This window comes from Octodon degus, unplaced genomic scaffold, assembly GCF_000260255.1.
Source record: "Octodon degus isolate 3935 unplaced genomic scaffold, OctDeg1.0 scaffold00004, whole genome shotgun sequence".
NCBI classification, from domain to species: domain Eukaryota; kingdom Metazoa; phylum Chordata; class Mammalia; order Rodentia; family Octodontidae; genus Octodon; species Octodon degus.
This window is the reverse complement of record NW_004524580.1, coordinates 33,931,297-33,951,609: the sequence shown is the minus strand read 5'-3', so window position 1 is coordinate 33,951,609 and position 20,313 is coordinate 33,931,297. Positions and strand designations below refer to the sequence as shown.

General features: G+C 51.5%; 1 protein-coding gene across 2 annotated transcripts in view; it reads right to left on the bottom strand.

Annotated features, from left to right (window-relative positions):
- Window positions 1-20,313, bottom strand: part of Rfx4 (regulatory factor X4) — an 83,531-nt gene that overhangs the window by 21,905 nt on the left and 41,313 nt on the right. For both annotated transcript variants that reach the window (XM_023717514.1, XM_023717508.1), the window contains 5 exons: window positions 19,248-19,392; window positions 11,981-12,075; window positions 11,149-11,266; window positions 832-951; window positions 395-553 (listed from right to left, as the gene is read on the bottom strand). In XM_023717514.1, the coding sequence (XP_023573282.1) occupies window positions 395-553; window positions 832-951; window positions 11,149-11,266; window positions 11,981-12,075; window positions 19,248-19,392 (637 nt within the window). The remainder of the gene's footprint in view (window positions 1-394; window positions 554-831; window positions 952-11,148; window positions 11,267-11,980; window positions 12,076-19,247; window positions 19,393-20,313) is intronic.

Here is a 20,313-nt window from a genome sequence, read left to right as displayed (position 1 = left end):
TCCTCAGCAGCTCTGCTTACAACCCCCGGCTCCCTCACCTCGTGGGCATGGCTTTGTATACGGCTTCCTACCCGCCCCTTGGCAAAGCTACCCCTTAGTTCTTGGTTCATACAGACTGCCCTCCCTCTTGGAAAGAATGGGTATGTGCATCTGTGACCTTGTACATCACTGTTGGCATTTCACTGGTGTAGCTGTAGGAGTGGAGCTTTTATCATATACATCATCTGCTAACTTGAAGACAATCTGCGGAAGACGTACCAATATCTGCAAGTCCTCCAAGACTCCAGCAGGATGCTGAAGCTTTGGCACTCCCTTGTGAGGAAGACTGTTCTCCCAGAAAGCTCTTGGCTTCAGCATCCTCCCCAACCCCAAACTCTGGGGGAGCTCTCATTACCTGTGGTGCTGAGGCCGGTATACTCGGGGGATGGGTTGCTGACAGGGGACGAGGGAGGTGGCACCTCTGCGGAGGTGGCAGACTTTGCAGGAGAAAAGGATGGCACTGGTGAAGGGGTTGGGGCAGTGGCCTCTGTCAAGATGATCTCTTCTCGAACTTCTGCGGAGAGAAAAGGCGAGCTGTTAGAGCCTGGGGTGGAGGCAGGTTGTCTTTAAAGGGCTTGGAACAGCGAAAGCTACTTCGTCATCTGTGTCGCATCAGCAGCAGCCTGCTTGAAGCCCGTGGTGGTTTCCCACCACTATGGCATTGAAGGCAAGTCCCAGAAATGCACACACCCACTCTGCAGGGGAGAAAGCCTGCTGGCTTCCTGGCCTGCCTTCTCTCCATAACCGGCTGCAAGCCCAGTCGCAGCAGTCAGTTGCCTGAGGCCTGCTTACCACTGCCGCCCTCGCCCTTCATGGCTCGCATTAGCTCGTTGGCCCGCTCCTGACAGTGCAGCGACTCCAGCAGGTATAGCACGTAATCGTCGAACATCAAGTGGATGAGGTGGAAAGACCCTGGCGAGAGAAGGTGGGGTAGGCAAGTCAGCCTGGCAGCAGGCGGGCTCCTGTCTGCCCACCTTCCCGAGACATGGTCAGGCTTGTTTTCCCACCAGGCCATCTCCTCGCTTTTTTCTGTCCCCAGCCACTGGGCCAGTTCCCTCCTCCATCCCAGCGGCATCATGAGACAGGGCGCCGCCGCACCGACTCTCCTGGCCACTGCGCTCTCACACACCCGCCCCTCAGCCCTGCACGCTGCTCAGGGCTTACTGTGTCACACATTCGCCCCCACCCCATGCATAAGAAATGTCCCCAGCTGCCTACAACTGCGTCCGTGGCAGGGATTCTGCTTGTAGTTCACTGATATCTACCACTGTGCCTTGCAGAATTCAGGTAGCAAAACCGCAAGTCTAAATTTGCAATAGCCAAGTTATTTCCCACAGTGTTTCTGAGACTTCACCTAGTTGTTAGAACAGGTATTGGACGCAAAAGAGCGCCCATCTCTAGGCAGCTCTCTTCATTTCAGGGTGGGGCCGACCTTCGTAAAGGCGAAGCAGGCAGTCCTCCTCTCCTGTGTGCCCAGGTCTGTGGCCCAAGCTTTATGTCCCTTAATTAATCTCTACACCTATCCTGGGTAGAGGGCATTTTATTCTAATCTTCCAGGCTGTCCTCCCTAATTTTTTATTTTTTATGAGTACATGTTTGCAGTTGGGACGTGCACATAACACATCTTACTTCTTTTCACGGCCCCTTCCCAGCCCTCCCTCCCTCCCTCTCCTCCCTAACCCTTCTGAATGTTCGAAAGAAAATCAGATATGTATTGAGGGTCTGTTCTGAGCAACCATGTTAACCGCTGCAGTTCTACTGCTGGCCATTCCCGTCTCAGCCACAGGAGGCGAGTAATGCTGTTGTGTTTTTTTTTTTTTTTTCAAAGGGGAGTCAAAGCTTAGAGAGGTAAAATAACTGTCCTAAGTCATCACATGGTAGAACCAGGACCGAGGCTGCTCCTGCAATTGCTTCTCAACTGTTATGAAGGAGGACACTGTACAATGCCAGCAGGAGAAGTACCTGCCCAAGGACTTACCATTATTTCAGGAACCACCCAACCACAGTTTTCTTCAAAGTATGTTCAAAGATGGGTATCAAATGCTTAAAAATAAAAGGGGTCCCTAATGAAGAAGTTCTTTAACTGCAATTTTGATCTAGGTCAACATGGATAGAAAGAGACAACCATGGAATAAAGAGCTAGAATGAGAAATCCTGGCTGAGTGAGAAAAATGGAATTGCACTATTGTACTGGTAGTTTTAAAACAAGTGGACACTCTACAAATCATCTAACAGCCTCTGGTTTTATAGATAAAGAAACAAAGATCTGATGAGGAAAAGAAGCGGGCTTAAGATTACACTGTCGGAGAACGTCAGAGCTGGGCTCGGAGCTGGCACTCTGGGAAAGTGCTGTTTTGGGCTCCGAGCACCTTCGCTCATGGCTCTGATCAGTCCCTGGGCCAGCCTGTGAATCTTCAGTCACGCAGCGCTCCTGCCCCTGCCTACTGTTGTGTCTGGCGTGTGTTCTGCACATAGGATGCGAAAGTTTAGGCCTGGCCTCCCAAAGGCCCCAGTGGCCTTAGCAAGCAGGAATCCAACGTCAAGATTGTTGAGCAAGAGACAGTTCATGTCAGGGTGTGATGGCCACAGGACTGGTGCAAACCAGAGAGAGGAGAGGGAAAGATGGGCGGGGAGATGGAGGGAGAGAGAGGGAGGGAGGAAAAGAGAGGGAGGGAGGGGGGAGGGGCGGGGGAAGGCGTTTCCCATTGAGCTGCATCTCCAGCCCCTATTTCATTTTCTTTCTTTCTTTCTTTCTTTCTTTCTTTCTTTCTTTCTTTCTTTCTTTCTTTCTTCTTTCTTTTTTATTCTTTCTTTCTTTTTTTATTTTTTCCTTTGGCTTAGGGTTTCATTAAGACCCTAAATTGTCCAGGATGGGCTCAAACTTGTGATCCCTCTGCCTCAGGCCTCTGAGAGCTGGATTACAGATGTGGGCCACTGCCTCAGCCACAGGGACTGTCCTCTGTCTTGTCCACTCGTGTGGACCAGGCATCGAGAACTGGCCGGGCACCGCCTAGAGAGGCACCATGAACGTTCATAAAATGCACGAATCAAATGAGCACGTACTGACCGCTCGGCCGTTCGCCCGTGCTCGGCTGGTGGAGTGTCCAGCCACACTTGGGCGCAGGGCTTGTCACCTTCAGGAGCGTGTGGGAGCACCAGAGCCTCTCAGGCTAAAAGCTCTGGGAGAAAGCCAGTTGGCTTGGTGTTCTGCGGCAACCCAGCATTTTATAGAACCTAGAAATTTCTTTTTTCCTGTGAAAATTTTCAAACACATATGAAATATTTTTTCACTGAACCCTAGTGTGCTTATCACCTAGCTTTCTAATATCTTAACGTTTTACTACATTTAAGCCAGCTTTCACTAACTGAAGAAAAAGATGAAGCCCCATGCCCGCCTCTTCCGCCGTCTGTGCCGCCTGCCTCTCTGCCGCTACTCTGCCACCCGAGCAGCCACTCCCAGGCATGTCCTTCGCAGGACTTTATTTACTCACTGCATACATTTATGGGCCTGGGAATGTTTTGATGTTAAGCTGTAAGATTGAGACAGAACTCTGGGGCTTGTTTGTGGCAGGCTGCATTCTGAGGCCCACCCGTGTGGACCACGTGGCTCTTCTTGCGTGAGCGCTGTTTGAATGGACTGCGTCTGTCTCAGCACTCCCCTGCTGGGGAAGCTCCATCCCGGGCGAGTTTTCACTGTTTGAAATTTTCTGCAGTGAGTACGTTTGTACCTGTCCTCTGCAAGTGGTGTCCACAGGTATTAGGGGCATCTGCATCTTTAATCTTACAAGGCAGCGCCGAATGCTCAGCAAAACGTCCTATGCCTTTTCTGGCACTGTACAGAATTAAATGCTTTTTAGCCTGAAGGGTGTGAGAGGTCGCTACTGCAACTGCGCTGCCTTCATTCTTGCCAAGGTGCGCATCTTTCTGTGGGACTGCTGTTCTCTTGAACTTCCTCTTTTTTTTTTTTTTTTTTTTAAGACAAGGTTTCGCTATGTAGCCCAGGCTGGCCTTGAACGTGCAGCCATCCTCCTGCATCAGCCTCCTGAGCGCTGGGATTACAGCTGTGTGCCTCCTCGCCAGGCTGAACTTTCTTTTGTGTGAGCTGCGCATTTGTGGTCTTTCCTCCTTTTTGTACTGCCTTTAAAAAAATCTGTTTAGAGAGGTTTATTATGTATTCTGAATTTTAATCCTTTAGTAGGTATATGTGTTGCAAAACACCTTCCCCCTTCCAGTTGCTTTTATGTTTTGACTGTGTTTAAGGTGTAAACAGAAGTTTAAGATCCGAATGCTGCCAATCTGGCATATTTTTCTTTATTTTTTGTCTTTTTTTGTACCTTTTAAAAGAAGTAATTTCCTCTTCCAAGATCATAAAGGTAGCATCTCATATTTTCTTCCAAAAAGCTGGTGATCTATCATTTACTGTTGTTTATTTAGAGTTTCTTTTCAGAAGTAATAGGGAAGGGGCCTAGTTTTCTTTTAATTACCCTAAAATCCTTGGAAAACTTTCCAGTGATTTTCCTACCCTCCCTGCCCCTCATGGAAATCAAAGGGCACTCTTGCTTTGTGGACTGGGAGCGAGGATCCAGCGAGGCAGAGAGGAGGCAGCCCCTCGGCCTTGGGCGCCCTTCTGCCCAGCTCTGCCCCCCGCTGCTCGCCTGGCGCTGACTCCATGAGCCTGGCTTCAGGACCCGGGGCGTCCGTGCAGTAAGTCCCCGACCTCGCCCTCCCACACCTTCCGATATCTGGGCCTTCCGCTCTTCTGTCTGAATTTTCAGATCAAATTGTTAAAAAATCATAGAAAAAAATATTAAGATTTGGGCTGGAATTACTCTGAATTAATATACTAAATTGAAGATAATTAACATCTTTGAGCTTGAGCCTTTCTAGACACAAGCATGGTGTATTTCAGTAACTTTTAAAATTTCTCTTTGAAGATCTTAAGATAATTTCTTTTTTTGGGTGTGTATTTTAGGGAAGGGTCTACAGGGTGTTTAGGGTCTCACTACTAGCTCAGACTCGTAGTGATTCTCCTGTATACAGCCTCCTAAGTGATGGGATTACAGGCCCGCGCCACCACGCCCAGTCTCAATCGCCCTCTCAGTGCGCCCCGGCCCCCGGCCCCCGGCCCCCCGCCCCTGTACCTACTTGCCAGCGTCTTGATCCACTGAGCTATGTGGCTGGCCCTCAAAATAATTTCTGTTGAATTATTTCTAGGTACTTTTTAGTTTCAGGATAGTGCTAGAAATGCCAATGATTTTATTATGATTATTGGATTTAGTAACCTGACTGAGTGCTTACTGGTTCCATTATAGTTTCTCTTTTGCCAACAATTATAACTTCTATAAATAAAGATAATTTTGTGTTTTCCTCCAATTCTGGCATTCCCTTTCCTTATTGCATTGGCTGGGATTTCTAGGGCATATTGTAAAACCTTTAAAGGTCACCATTTAGTAGAATGTGTGCAGATTTTGGGATACTTTTTAATATTAAATAAACCATTTATTCCTAATTTGCTAAGAATTTTCTCAGAAATCATATCTGAGAGCTGAATATTATCTAATGCTGTCTAGTCTCTGTAGTTATAGAGATGATCATATGATTTTTCACATTCGATCTATCAATATACTGTTACATAGTAGACTCTCACTAATATTTGAATTTTTGGCATAGATTAGATTAATACGGATTTTTAAAAAAACTGCCATAGGATAAGATTGCTAGTAATTTTTTTAGACTTTTTTATCTATGAAAAATTTGTGGTTGAATCATAATTTTTTTTTTCTTTTGTACTAGGGATTGTTATATAGGTCCTTTTTTTTTTTTTCTCCCAGAACTGGGGATTGAACTCAGGCCCTTGTGCTTGCCAGGGAAGCACTTATTCCCCTGAGCCATCTCCCCGGTCCCCGGTACTAGGGATTAAACTTGGGACCTTGCGCTTGCCAGGGAAGTGCTTATTCTACTGAGCTATCTCCCCAGCTCCTTCTCTACTATTCTTGCAAGTCTTTCAAGTTGAGATTTGCTTTGTGGATTTTATTGCTTTCTTTTTTATTTGTATCCTCTTAAATACTGATCCTTACGAATTCATGTTTATTTTCATAAACTAAGAATTACATGTCTCTTTTAAGATCTAGTAAAACTTTCCTGTAAAAGGAAGCCTTGCCGAGGCGTTTCGGGGGAGGCCTCGTGCCCGATCACCACCGCTCTTCGGCTCTCCTTGAATCCTACATCGTGCTGGATTGTAGGATTGACCATCCGCTGTCTACACTTCTTTCACCTTAACTCTCACCGTCTCTGAAGTTCTCGCACGCCTTCCCTTTTCCTCTGTAAGTCGTGATTCTGTCTCTCAGTGGGGACCCCTCCACGCATGTGCGTATCTTCCACAACAACACTAAAGTTCGCTGGGCATGGTGGTGCACAGCTGTAATGCCAGCGCTCTGGACACTGAGGCAGGACGACGGCCACAAGTCTGAGGCCAGCCTGGGCTACCCAGTGAGTTCTGGGTCAGCCAGAGCTGCATCGTGAGCGCCTGTCCAGGAAGACGAGCAAACAAATGAACAAAAACGCCCCCCAACTTTCCCCAAAAAGCCTAAATTCATTTAGTGTTCCTGAATAGGATACGGATCCTAGCATACATCAGCGATTCCTTGGACAACTTCCTCCTGGTACATCATGTTGTATTGTTTTCCTTGAACTTGGTTTTGCCTTTTAAAATACACATACAAAGATTAGTTTTAAAATTAAAACCAGCTGGGCACTCAAGGAGGATAAGGCGGGGAATCACTGTGCGTACTGTAAGGTCCGCCTGAGAATCAGAACCAAAACTTGATTAAATTTGCTTAAACTTTTCTCTTATTTGAACAAGGCCCTCCCCAATCCTCCTGCATTCTCTCCACTGTGTGCTGGAGATTTGCACAAGCCCTTGCATCTTGGTAGGCTACTGATGGCCTGGACGGCGGCGCAGGGACGGCTCTGTGTTCCTGAGCCAGAGAAGAAGGCGATGTCACCATGGTGAACCTGGTACGCAGAGCCCCGAGCCTCCCGGTGTCCTGGCCCACGGGCAGCGTCCACAGCGCCGTGGCTGTGTTAGTCCCTGAGGCTTTCATCCGCTCCATGGTGACCGTAAGCAGGGCCTTGTTCCTGGTGTCTGGGACTCCTCTGTGGCTTCGCTCTTCTTCCTGCTGAAAGGCATCCTTTCCTGGGCTTTTCCTTGTTTTAAATGGAGGTCCGTGGGTCTAGACTCTTTGGTCTCTAACTGAAGAGGCCGCCTGTTCTCAGGGGGTCCTCCCAGCTCCCGCTGGCACCACTCACAGGCTCTCTCCACCATCGTCTGGCTTTGCTGGAGCCTGTGCCGGTCTACTCCCGGCCTCTCATTTCCTTTCTCTCATCACTTGCACTTCATCCACATATGTGTGGGTTAAACACGTGGCTCATGCACAGACTCACAGACTGAGCGAAGCTGAGCGGCACAGCCCTCTCTCCCAGGCTCCAGCCCAGGGGGGCCGTGAGCATGCAGGCCAGGACTCTGTGGCCAGGCCCTTCTGAGTTGGAAACAGAGCCAGCCCTGGCTGCCTTGGTCTTCGGCACGGAAACTCCCTACGCTCCTTTCTCACCTCTGTGGAAAGCGCCTGTTTTTTTCTGTGCCCTGCGGAACTCAGGCGAGGGTTTCAGGCAGCCCGAGCCTGTCCTGTGAGCCACCGCCTGCCATCTCTGCACCTCACTGAGGTCTCCACTTCTTCCTCAGCCTCCTGTTCCAGCCCATGAGGGCGCAGCTGCAGGCAAGCGGTGAGGAGGAAGCACCGATGTCTCAGCTGCATCTACCAGGCGCACATCGGCCACGAGTGCGGTGCGGAGTCACTGCGGGGATCCTCTCAGCCCGGCAGAGGGCTGGGAGACATCAAGAGCACTGCGTCAGCATGGGACAAGGCTGGGCTGGACGCAGTCTAATGCCTACCCGGGCACTCACGGCCCAGTTCCCTTCCTCCCTGGCCCTGCTTCCCTCCTGAACACAGGAGAAGATTCCTGCCTCCAGGGCATGGAGCGGGCCTCGCTGGCCTCACAGATGCACACAGAGGTCCTGCGGTTGCAGGCTCTGGTGACGGAGAGCCAGAGCAGTGGGCTAGAAGGCTTGGTGGGGGCACCTGGGGGCACTTCCCGTTGAGGGTCCACGTGACCTGAGCTCTGCTCAAGGAGCTGAGTATTGACACTTGGCCAGGAAAAAAGCACGCCCAAGTGCGCCATTGGCTGGTTGCACAGGAGCGTGGCTGTCCTCCCAGCTACACAGAAGGCAGAGGCAGGAGAGCTGCAAGTTCAAGCCAGCCGGGGCAATCTTGTGAGTCTCCATCTCAGAATTAAATTAAAAAGGACTGGGAGTGTAGGCCAGCACTAGAACGCCCGCCTGGCAAGTGCAGGGCCCTGGGTTCCTTCCCCAGCACTCTTTAGGCTCAGGTGCTGCCTGGACCGATTGTGACCTTCCAGATGTTCATGACAGTGAACTGACAGGTGTTTCATGAAGCCCAGAAGGAAAAGGTAGGGAATTCAGCACTGCCTGGGGACCAGGCATCCTGGGCATGGCGCTCGGATGAGTAGGCTGAAGCTAGGGTGTGTGCTCTGAACCAGCAGCCTCGGGCAGTGCAGCTCCTCCAGGACTACAAGTTCACCGCCTGCTACCTTTGCCCAAGAGTTTGTTCAAAACCACTGCTTCCAGCAAAGAAAGCAAGCCTGGCTACTCGGGCTCACAGCGTAGGCCCTTTCAGGGAAAAGGAATTAAGGAGAAGAAAGGAGCCAAGCACCTTTGAAAGGGGCTGTTCTGGAGAGAGGTGATCGAGTCCCGGACTCCCGCGGTGTCCCGCAGGATCACTGTGAGGGTCAGCGGCTGCGCAGAGACCTTCCCAGCGCGGGCGGGTGGGGGTGTGGAGGCAGAGCTGGCCTCCGTGGGGGGAGGGCCGGGACAGGGCTTTTTCCTAATTAGCTGTTTTCATACAGGGAACACATGACCCAAACACAGCCACCAGCCGGGGCTTTGACACGCACGGGCCCCAAGGGGGAGGTGGGCTTTTGTCTGCTGCAAATTCTTTCAACTTGCTCGTCACCCCAAGCCACACAACTCGACAATGCGTCCGATGAGTTAGGCCATTTCAGATCACTTGCTAAACGGACTGGGAGACAGGTATTATTTCAGCTCACTCAAGGTTGAAAAATACTGTAAAAGTGAAATCAGGTCTCTCTCTCTCTCTCTCTCTCTCTCTGTCTCTCTGTCTCTCTCTCTTTCTCTCTCTCTCTCTCTCTCTCTTTCTCTCTCTCTCTCCTTCCAAAGGATTTGTGACTTTCTCCCCTACTTGCCCAAGCTTCCAACCTATTGTAAAATAAGCACATTTCAAGGAACAATACTTCCCAGAAACAAGCCCGATCTATTCATTATGCCCATTTGTTCTACTTGGTCAAAACAAATAAACTACAAGGAATACAGCTGCAGAGAGAGCTGCTTTCTCTGTCTTGGAGCAGCAGCCGGTTTACAGGCCAGCAGACCACAGAGCATGGGATAAAGCTTGGACGGGCGCTTCCCCCGAGGACACGTGCATGTGTGTTCATGTGATGCTAGTCTTTGACGTGGGAGAGAAGGGAGGATAGCTCACATCTTCTCCAGTTGTCCCCTGAAGTGAACTCTGTTGCGTGCAAGTGAGTGTTCTAGAGCCCAAGTGACACGTGCTACAGCTGACCTGCAGACCTGGAACCTTCAGCACTAGCACCGCCCAGGCCGCCGGCAATGAGTACTTCCACACGGGCTTGGGAAGTTTCCATCTGCAGCCACGGGACAGGCAGCTTTGGGGGATTTTCAGTGTCCAGGTAAAGAAATGCGCAACAAAGTGCTTCTCAGAGTGCGCAGTTGGGGGCTTTCACAGGCAGGGCTGTCTAGAAAAACAAGTGCTCCTGTGTTTCTCCATAGAGCCATGTGGCTGTGGAGGACAACTGGAAACTAGCGACAAGATCACAGAAAGCAAGACAGACGCCACGCTCACCTCAGGGCAGAGCCAGCGCTGATTGGCTTAATTGCAGATAATGAGTAATGAAACCACAGCTCTCCTTGGAAAGCAAAAGGGAGCTGAAGCAATTACCCGGAAAACTCACCCACAGCCCTTTGCCAAAACGCCTTGGAAATGGAGGCCGACATGTTCTGGGTTTTGAATGTGCAGATAATGCCTTCAATTCCCCACCTCCATGTGTGCAGAATGACCTGGGCTCTGTGCATACTTGGTTCATTTTGTTTTGATGTTTTGAGACAGGGTCTCACGGGTCTGGAACTCACTGTGCAGCCCCAGCTGCCCTCGGATTCCTTGCAATCCTCCTGCCTCAGCCTCTTGAGCACTGGGGAGGGCCGACAAGCCACCATGCCTGGCTTCAGTGCATAGTTTGCTCTTAGAAAATAGAAACTCGTTTCCTACAGTAGGGCTAGCATTCTGGGGAGCCAGGACCTCTTGGCAGGCCTTGTGGCTGGGCTGCTCCTGGAGGTGATGACAATCCAAGGAGGATAAAAGAGAGAACAGGGTAAAAAGACCTTTCCTAAGGATCGGACTTAACTTCATTTTTAAAGAAATAGCAGCTGGGTGTGGTGGTGCATGCCTGTAATCTCAACACTTGGGAGGCTGAGGCAGGAGGGTCGCTGAGAGTTAGAGGCCAGCTTGGACTACGTAGTGAGACCCTGTTTCAAATAAACAAACAGACAGACAAATATTAAAAATTGCTAAGAAATAGCAATAAAAATTCAAATGTCAATCATTGGAAAAATGAAAAAGAGGAGTTCATGAGGCCACATGTACAGGCTGAAGCTGAAGGCATCCTCACATGCCACGTCTGGTCCCCAGGGACAGGGCGCTGTCACCTGGATGCCCGGTAGCAGGGGCGCATGCCTTCTGCTACTTACTCCTCTGTACTCTGGGTGTGGGAAGGGCGTGTGTGCAGAGCCTGCTCCCCACCTCTGGGCTGCCATAGCATCTTTGTGCTAACAGCACCGCGTGTCTGCACTCCCACCTGCCCATCTCGCTGTGACCTAGTGGCCCTGACACCCAGGGGAGGAGTTGGCGGACAGGCGCAGGGAGGGCCGGGCCACCTTACCGAAGCTCGGGGCGCTGTGCAAGGTCATGTCCCGGATCACCCTGGTGCCAAAGCAAGACCACATCAGGAGGAACTGCTGGGCCACCTTCTTCAGCGACCCTTGTCTCTTGGCAGCCACCTGTAAGAGAGTAGAGGCCGCAATGGTGGGCGGCTGTCTCGGGTTGCCGTCTCTTGGTAAAAATGATGGGAGGGTTTGGTCAGTACAACAGGACAACGCTTTCTGGCTTCTCACTCCTCGCAGCAGGACCTCACTGGCAGGTGGCACTGGCAGGTGGCACTGGCAGGTGGCACTGGCAGGTGGCACTGGCACCACTAATCATAGCTCAGCCACGGAAGCCCATCAACAGATGGGTGGACAAAAACACATGGAGCTTACATGGAGCACTGCTCTGCCATAAAGAAGGAAGAAGTCGAGTCACTTGTGGGAAATGGATGCACCTCGTGATAATGTGAAGTGAAACAGACTGGCTCCGTGGGCGTCAGCGTCACCTGGTTTCTCTTACGTGAGAACCCCAAAGGGTAAATAAAGGGCATGATAAAAGACAGATAATGGGAACTGTCGAGATCTTTTGCAAATGGGAAGCGGAGCAAGAGGTGGAGGAGGGGAGAAGGGGGAAGGGGAAGGGGACAGAAAAAGAATTCAGATGCATTACATGCATGCTCCGACTGCACAAGGAATGGAGACAGTACGCGTCTCACATGTCCTGGTTTCCATAAAATCAAATCCCATGCCAAGAATTCATGTACTGAATAGCTAAGTGTCACCGGGCTGGGTGACTGGTGGTACTGAGATCCCTGGCCTTCCCCTCCCTGGGGACCCCAGCTCACTGACCTTCACGACGCACCGGTCCACCATGGTGTCCAGCCACTCGATGTAGGATTCAATGGGAGACTGCTCCTCCAGGAGGTGGTCGAACTCCTGGTACACTGTCAAACAAAGCAGACCATGCGCCTGGCTGCCACTTGTGCAGACCGAGGTGCGTCCTGAAGGACCAACTATGGACAAACAAAACCTCACAATCTTGCAGGGCTTTCAAGGGTGTTCAAAGTCAAAGCTGCACCTTACGCTCCCAGCCTCAGGCTCCATGGCTGGGAATTGTGAGGTCATTTTTAGCCCCCCAAGAAGCCCCCCTTTCTTTAAAGCCCCAGTCCTTTCCTTGAACCTTTCCCGTGCGAGTGGCTACAAGCCTGTTGCTCCATGGTTCTCTCTCCCAGCACACCCGGGAGCCACGCTTGACCTGTTTGGCATCATAACCCGTGCAGGTGACTCCCGGTCAGGTCTGAGCTGGACACTTTCGGTGCCTACTCGTTGGCCCAGAGGCAGCTGTTGTCTGGCAAGTACTTGCTTGGGTTACGAGGCAGAGGCACTACTGCCCGCTGGCTCTCCAACTTTCGCGGTCCAGGGTTCTAGGCTACAACTATTGGGCAAACAGCTTAGTCGGCCACTCAGGGCTCCATGTGGACTAGGTGCTCAATAGATACCTGCTGAGTGACTTCATTCCTTGTGCTCAGTCCCCGCTGCGGTCACTGAGAGTGGAGGTTCTTTGTGATCAGGGAACTCTGTGGCCGAGGGCCAGCAGCAGCATCTCTCTTCATTACCTTCTTGGATGTGGATCACAATAAACCTAACTAAAATTCAGGATCCATGCAGTCCCTTGTCTTCACTGGTCTGAGTGGCTTTTGCTTCGGGGTCCAGAGGCTTGGCCAGTCTGGACCATCGTACCTAGTAGCTGACAGCAAGGCAGATCAGCTCGGGGCCTGAAGGGGCCAACACCAGGCGAGGGAATGGGACTGTGTTTTCTGGTGTTGGGAATTGAGCTGAGGGGCTTCACACTGAGCTACAGTTCCTGAGTCTTGTGTATTTTTTCTTCTGTGACATCATCTCACTGAATTGCTGAGTGGTCCAGGGTGGGCTCACACCACCACTCCTCCTGCCGCAGCCTCCTGGAGCTCTGGGGTTACAGGTGTGTGGCACCATGTCTAGCTAGATCTGTGTCTTCAAAGTCCATTTAGTCGATCGTTCTTATTTTGTAGATAAAGAGCCACATCTGCCTGGGATTAGATGACTCACTCAAGGTCAGAGAACAAATCAGGGCCCGGGGCCCAGGCCCTGGCGCTCCTTCTCTCAGCCCACTGCTGTCTCTGTGCCTGGCCATGTGGGCTTCAGTCCACGGTGGCGGCCATAGCTGTGGCACAGTGGGGGCTCATAGCAAGCGTGGCTGAGCACCCGGCATACGCAGGCCTTCTTCTCAATGCCCTCCACGTGCGTACTGGTCCAGCCTGGGAGAGCCCCTCAGGTGTGAGCGTCATAGGGTGGCAGTCTCGGTTTGTCGTGAGGCAGAGCAAAGGCACACGTGTTTGCTGAGCGAGTGTGCAGGCGCCCCAGGCGGTCGGTGCTAGGATTATCCCCCGTCTTACAAAGGAGGACTCGGAAGCCCCTGAAGTGAGCAACTTCCCAAAGCCTTCACGGCCGGTGAAGGGCAGCCACAGCTGGGCTCCAGTGCCAGGCTCCTGACTGCGCCAGTGCAGCGGCAGTGGGCACGTGGTCCTCTGTGTCATCCCCTGGGTGCAGGTCTGAATGCAGCTCTGTCACGCACTCCAGCCCCACGCCGCCACCGTGGGACCCTGACCCATTCTGACTGCCTCATGAGCACCGTCCGTGCGGTTGGTGTTAGGCGGGCCAGGCGTCCCCGGCCAGCACTGGTGTTGCGGACGAGCACCCAGCAGGGGCTGGCCACTGTTAGGAGTGCTCGGAGCGAAGCGCTGCCAGCCCGAAAGGCAGCAACCTGACTTAGGTGCCCTGCAGATCTTTCCATTACAACTGATGGAGAACTAAGGTATTTCCACAAGAAATACCTCAAGAAATTTCTGACTACCACACAAGCATTACGAAAAATTCTCAAGGCTGTCCCAGAAAGAAACAATGAAACCAACGACATCAGTGAGTCAAACAGAATGAATACCCCTGGCAGGACAAGCAGCCAAGCTCAAGGGGAAAGAGGCAAACCACCAGCAGGAAAAGAGCGCAATGGCGGGCATAGGTTGGCACCTCTCAGTCACACCTCTCAAAGTGAATGGTCTCGGTTCCCCAATCAAAAGACACGAGTTGGCAGATCAAAAAAGAAATCTTGGGATGTGCAGCAATAAGAAACATACTTAATTTTAAAAGATATATATTTAAAATAAGGAATGGATTTTTTTGCTCCGAATGCCTTCAAGGCATGACTGGCTGTCTTGTGTTGTGGGGATCGAACCACAGCAACCTGAGCCTCACTGCTTTGTCGAAGCAGCCACTTAAAGAACTGAGCTAAGGGGCAGGCCCCCTAAGGAATGGAAAATAATATTCCATGCAAATGCAACCCGGAAAAAAGGTAGAAGTAGCTTTCGGAATTTCAGACAAAGCAGATTTCAGGCTAAGACTGATCAGAATAGACCAAGAAGGGCCCCCCACCAACTGATTAAGGAAACAATTCAACATGAAGTTAGCAATTATGAACATATATGCACCAAATACTGGTGCACCCAACTTCAGAAAACAATAACTAATAGACACGAAAAATCAGATAAACATCCACACGACAAGCACGGTAGTATGTTAGTCCACAAACTCAGCTGGTTTTGCAGCTCTGGTTGCAAACTGAACTGGGCGAGAACTGTATCCAGTGCAGTGGTCGGGTTTAATGTTAACCTCATGGAGAAATTTGACCTGGTTCTCACTCAATTCAGTATGCAACCATAACAGTGGGAATTATTAAGTTTGTGAACTGAGGTGCCACTGTACTGGAGGGTACCTCAATACCCACCTCCACAAATGAACAGACCCGCTAGCCAAAAACATCAACAAAGAAGTATCAGAGTCGAACCAAACCTCCAAACAAATGGCCTTAATAGATGTCTAGAGTGCTTCATTCAACAAGAGTACACATTCTTCTCAGCAGCACATGAACCTCTCTCTGAAATAGGCCACATGTCAGCCAACAGCATGCCTAATTAAGGAAACGCAGAAGAATCGAAATTATCCCATGCATATTGTCAGATCATAGTGCAATGAAACAAAAAATTAATGGCAGGTGAAACCATATAAATTATGCAAGTACATGGAGAGGACATAATACTTTCTTCAATAATCAATGGGCCACAGACGAAATTAAAGAAGAAACTAGACAGTTTCTATAATCAAAAGGTAATGCCCGTATGACACACCTGAACCCATGGGGTGCAATGAAAGCAATCCTAAGGGGGATGGAAGTTCATAGCAGTGAATTTCCACACAGAAAAACAGAATGAGCTCAGATAAATAACCTAATGATGATGTACCTTAAGGTCCTAGAAAGCCAAAAACAATACAAACCCCAGACTAATACAAAAAAGGAAATTACAAAGATTAGGCAGGCAAAGGAAATCACTAACACAGTGAAGAGGTGACCTACAGAATGGGAAAAAAATTGTTGACAGCTACTCCTGAGATGAAAGACTAATAGCTAAAATATATAAAGAACTGAAAAAAATTAGCACCCCCTCCCCAGTTTAAAGATCCAATTAAAAAACTGGTCATCTGGGTGAATAGTAACTTCTCAGATGAAGAAGTACAAATGGCCAATAAATACATGAAAAAGTGTTCACCATCACTGGCCATTCGAGAAATGTAAAACAAAACAATACTGAGATTCCATCTCACTCCCCAAAAATGGCTGCCATCAAGCAACCAACCATGGGCCAGCAAGGCGGCTCAGCAGACTAAGCCCCTGCTTAGGGAAGCGCAGGGACTGGGATTTGATCTCTGGAACCACAGGCCACACACGCCCTACCCTTCAGGCCTCCTCATCTGGCCACCGAGACCAGGCGTGGTGCTGCATGCCTATAACCCCAGCACTGGAGAGGCTGAAAACAAGAGGCTCACTATGAGTTTGAGCCACATAGTGAGACCAGGCACCAAATCCATTAACGAAAAGGAAGCAAGAAACCAACCAAAAGCAAGCGTTGCCAAGGCTGTGGGGAGAAAGGAACCCTTCTCCATCGTTGGCGGGGTGTGAGCTGATACGGCCACTATGGAAATCAGTATGGAGAGTCCTCAAAAAACTAACAGAAGACACCGCATTTGAGCCAGCCACACCCCTTCTAGGGATCGTCCCCAGAGGGTTAGAGACATCGCCACACAGCGACGTATGCAGACGTGTGCTTGCAGAAGCAGAGGTCACAAGAGCCAAGTCTTGGAAGTAGCCTCGCTGTCCACCACCAAGTGGACCTACATACACAGCGGAGTGCTCCTTTACTATAAAAAGGGCACACTCGAGTCATCTGGAGGAGAATGGACTCACTGAGACCGTAACGTCAACCCAACACTCAGACACCCGAACTTAACTATCGTACGGGTTCACGCGTCCTATGAATATATGACATAGTAGGATAAGAGAGAAAGGAAAGGCACGGTGATCCAGCACAGACAGTGCGGCCAGCGGTCCTCTCGACTTAGCGCAGCCATCTTGCGTGTTTCACGCGTTCTTTGGCCCAACGGTCTGGTTTTTCAACCTGCATGTGTGATGACTGACTTCACAAGGACCTATGGGATAAAGAAGTGAATCTGATGCTGAAAAAACACAAGAGGGGCAGAAGGAGGGGACAGCAAGGGGACTGAAGCGTGGCGTGGAGGGGACAGCAAGGGGACAGAAGCGTGGCGCGTGCCCTTCCCAGCGCCCTACGCTGAATGTGATCATTGTGGACTGCGAACAGTTTGTTTACTTTTGATTGGCGAATCAAAGAAAAAAAGAAAAAAGAAAGAAAGAAAACGATAAGCCTTTATTTATCTCAAGGAAAAGCCCAGAGTAGCTGGTTGATGTGCCTGCCATCAACAGAAAGCGAGCGAGTGGTCCCAGCCCTGCTCCGATTCCAGGATGTCCAGCTGCCACTGGGAGGCACACAGTGACACCAGGCATGGGGCATTTACCTCCACACGTGGTGCCCTTCTCAGTCTTGCTTCCTGTCCTCTGGGCCAAGGGGTCCCGTCACTTGTCATCGTGTGGCTTGTCACTAACCCCAGCTCCATGAGGGTGGGGAGCTCACTGCCCTCTGCCCTGGATGGACATTCAGCAGGCATCAGCAGGGTGACTGTACTGGAACATGCGCCGGCCTTCTCCAGGGAGGTGACCAATCTCAGCTTTCAGGGCATCATTCTGCCCAAGCCTAGGAGCCTGGGAAGGCTCCAGAAGGCTCCCCTTCGAGAGAGGGTGGCCTCCTTAGGCACAGGGCCCATGCCCTCAGCGAGCTCTCCACATCGTCCTTTCCCTGGAGTGAACTTCCCATCTTCCTCACCCACAAAGGGTATGAGGAAAAAGAGGACCAGGCCTCATGCTGCTGATGGCTGACATGGCTGGAGCTCCAGTTCCCAAGGACATGAGGGACACCTGCTCTGCACCTGGCACCTGGGGACATGGCGATCAGAGGGGCCTGAGGGTCATGCCATTGGGACGATCTTCTGGATGGAGATAGGAAAGGCAGGCCAGGACGCTTAGTTGAGAGCTCCTGGACAGATTTGGGACCCCTTCAACTTGCCCACTTCCAGGGCGTTGGTCTTCTCTCTTCCTGAGATGTGAGTCATGTGAGGCCATGGGACAGGCTGAGGCCAGACCCTACTCTGCAGTCCCCGGGTCCCTCAGCTCAGTGTGACCCTGCCTGCTGAGGCTGCCAGCTCTCTGGGCTGTCGTCTTCTCTCCAGTGGGCTTGACACGGGCTGGGCAAAGAGCTGATGGCTGCTAAGCGGCGTCATCATCTGGCGACTTTCCCTAAAATTCTTCACGGGGGCAAAGTGGACGGGGGCAGCTGTGCAGGAGGCAACCAGAGCCAAGCCAACCCAGGGTGGCCCAGAAAGCAGTCCCAGGTCCCTCCGCACACTGGAGGCCCTGGGAAAAGCTCCTAGGGGAATATGGGGAGACTTTGTCATAGGCACCACCAGTCCCGACTGGACGCCCATGGAACGATCCCCCCGCTGCAAGAGTGCGGAAGGCAAGCCTGGAAGTGGCGGCTGCCTCACCAGGCCACAGCTCAGACAGCCTGAAGGAGCAAGCCCTGCCCAGCCCTCGCTCCAGGATCCTGGTATAAGGAGCTGGCCCCGCTGGAGCCCCGGGCGGCGGGATGGGCCGTGCTCACAGCCATGATGTGTTCTGCCTGCTCCTGCTTCTCCGTGGAGCAGCCCCTGTCTGCTCAGGGCAGGGGCTGTGGGGCAGAAATGTCCATCCACGTGGGCGGAACAGAGCTCTCAGAGGACAGAGAGCTCTTTCTGCACATGTGTGGCAAGTCAGGGTGGGGGACAGCTCACATGACCCCGAAACACTGCGGACTCCAGGCGGGCATACAAGGGCTGAGCGAAAACTACACTGAATGTTGAAATTAAAAATAATCATTACAGCGAAAGACATGTGGCCCGGAACGGCCTCACTCCCAGCATGCTGATGGCCGCTCTTGCCACGTTCTAAAGTGGTTCTGGAGGCCACGGTCGCGAGGGTCTTCATGAAGTGTGATGTGGTGAACGCTGCTATCTGGGGTGGTCCGGGGTGGTCCGGGGTGTCCCCGCCCACCCTGCGCAGTGGGTCTGGCACTGTGCTCCGGCCCAAGTAAAAAGACCAGGGAAAGGAAATGTTTTGAATCCATTTGAGAAAGCAAGGCAGACTACAGGAACTTAGGAAAGATTTCCAGACCTGCCCCACAAAGCCGCAGGAACGGTGTGAGCACGCAGGGTGAAGGGATTATTTTGAGGGGAATCAATGAAGATGTGTCTTTTACTGTAATAATTTTAGAAATTTAAACATTCCTTATAGTTGTCAAACCACACCTTGTCTACCTAGACCAGCAACAAGCTAAGTTTAGCTCCCATTCGTCCTGTCATCCGCACAGAGGTCTGCCTGGCACTCAGGTCCCACGCGGGTCCCCCACCATATCCTGCCAGCTGTGCCAGCCCTCTTGTCACACACGTGTCCAGTCAATCTGCCCTCCCGTCTGGACCAACTCTCAAGAGGGATGAGGTCCCGGGAGAAGGACAGGGTGGGCCAGGCCTCCCACACGGTCGCCGAGCTACAGAACTAGCGGGGCAGCGGCGCGGGCCTTACGCTGCACGATGAGCTTGCGGTGCTCCTCGCGGGAGTCCTCCATGGTGTACAGGGTCTGCTTGGCGATGCTGCTGAGGTCCACGTTGCGCCAGTCCTCCAGCATCTGGAACGTGATGTCTGCGCTGTGGATCACCGTCCGGGACGCCTACGGCCCAAGCCAGCCGGTTAGCACCCCGTCACTAGGACACACGCATGGACACACACACACACAGACAGACACACACACAGACAGACAGACACACATACAGACACACACACAGACACACATACAGACACACACACACACACACACACATACAGACACACAGACACAGACCCAGACCCAGACCCAGACACAGACCCAGACCCAGACCCAGACCCAGACCCAGACCCAGACACAGACACAGACACAGACACAGACACAGACACAGACATTGCCTTCCTGCCCTTTTAATGCATCTGCTTCGGGCACTGTGTAAGGCTGCTCTGAGATTCAGGAAAATACTTCTAGGGGTGCAGCCGACGGCTCCACGACCCAGGAGACCCCGGTGCTGCCTCTTGCGCGCTCTCTCCTCCCACATCCCCGCAGGAGCCTGCAAGGTGTGCTGGGCTGGCTCAGACCCTGCTGGGTCCAGCCCACCTGGCCTTGGCCCTGCAGAGCAGCAGGAGGGAACCCCGAGAGCCGCCTGCTTCCCGCCTTGAGCTGGGGGGCCCTGGACGTAGTCACCCACCTGTCTCTGGGGCTGGATTAGGGGGTGTCCCTGCTCCGCCTGCCCACTGTGGACTCAGCTGCACACATTTAAATTGTGCAATTTTTCTATAAGTGTTCTAAAGCATTTTAGGCCCTAGTTTTCCATTTTTGCTTTTTATATAATTAGCATGATTAAAACAAATATGAATTACTGAGATGGAGCAGAAAGGAAATAGTTTTTTGTTTTTGTTTTTGGTGTGTGTGTGTGTGTGTGTGTGTGTGTGTGTGTGTGTGTAATGGTCTCTTAAAGCTGTGACTTCCACAACAAATCCTCCTTAGTCAACCTAAATTTACAAGTTGGAGCAACAGGTGGAACATTATCACTACAGTGGAACA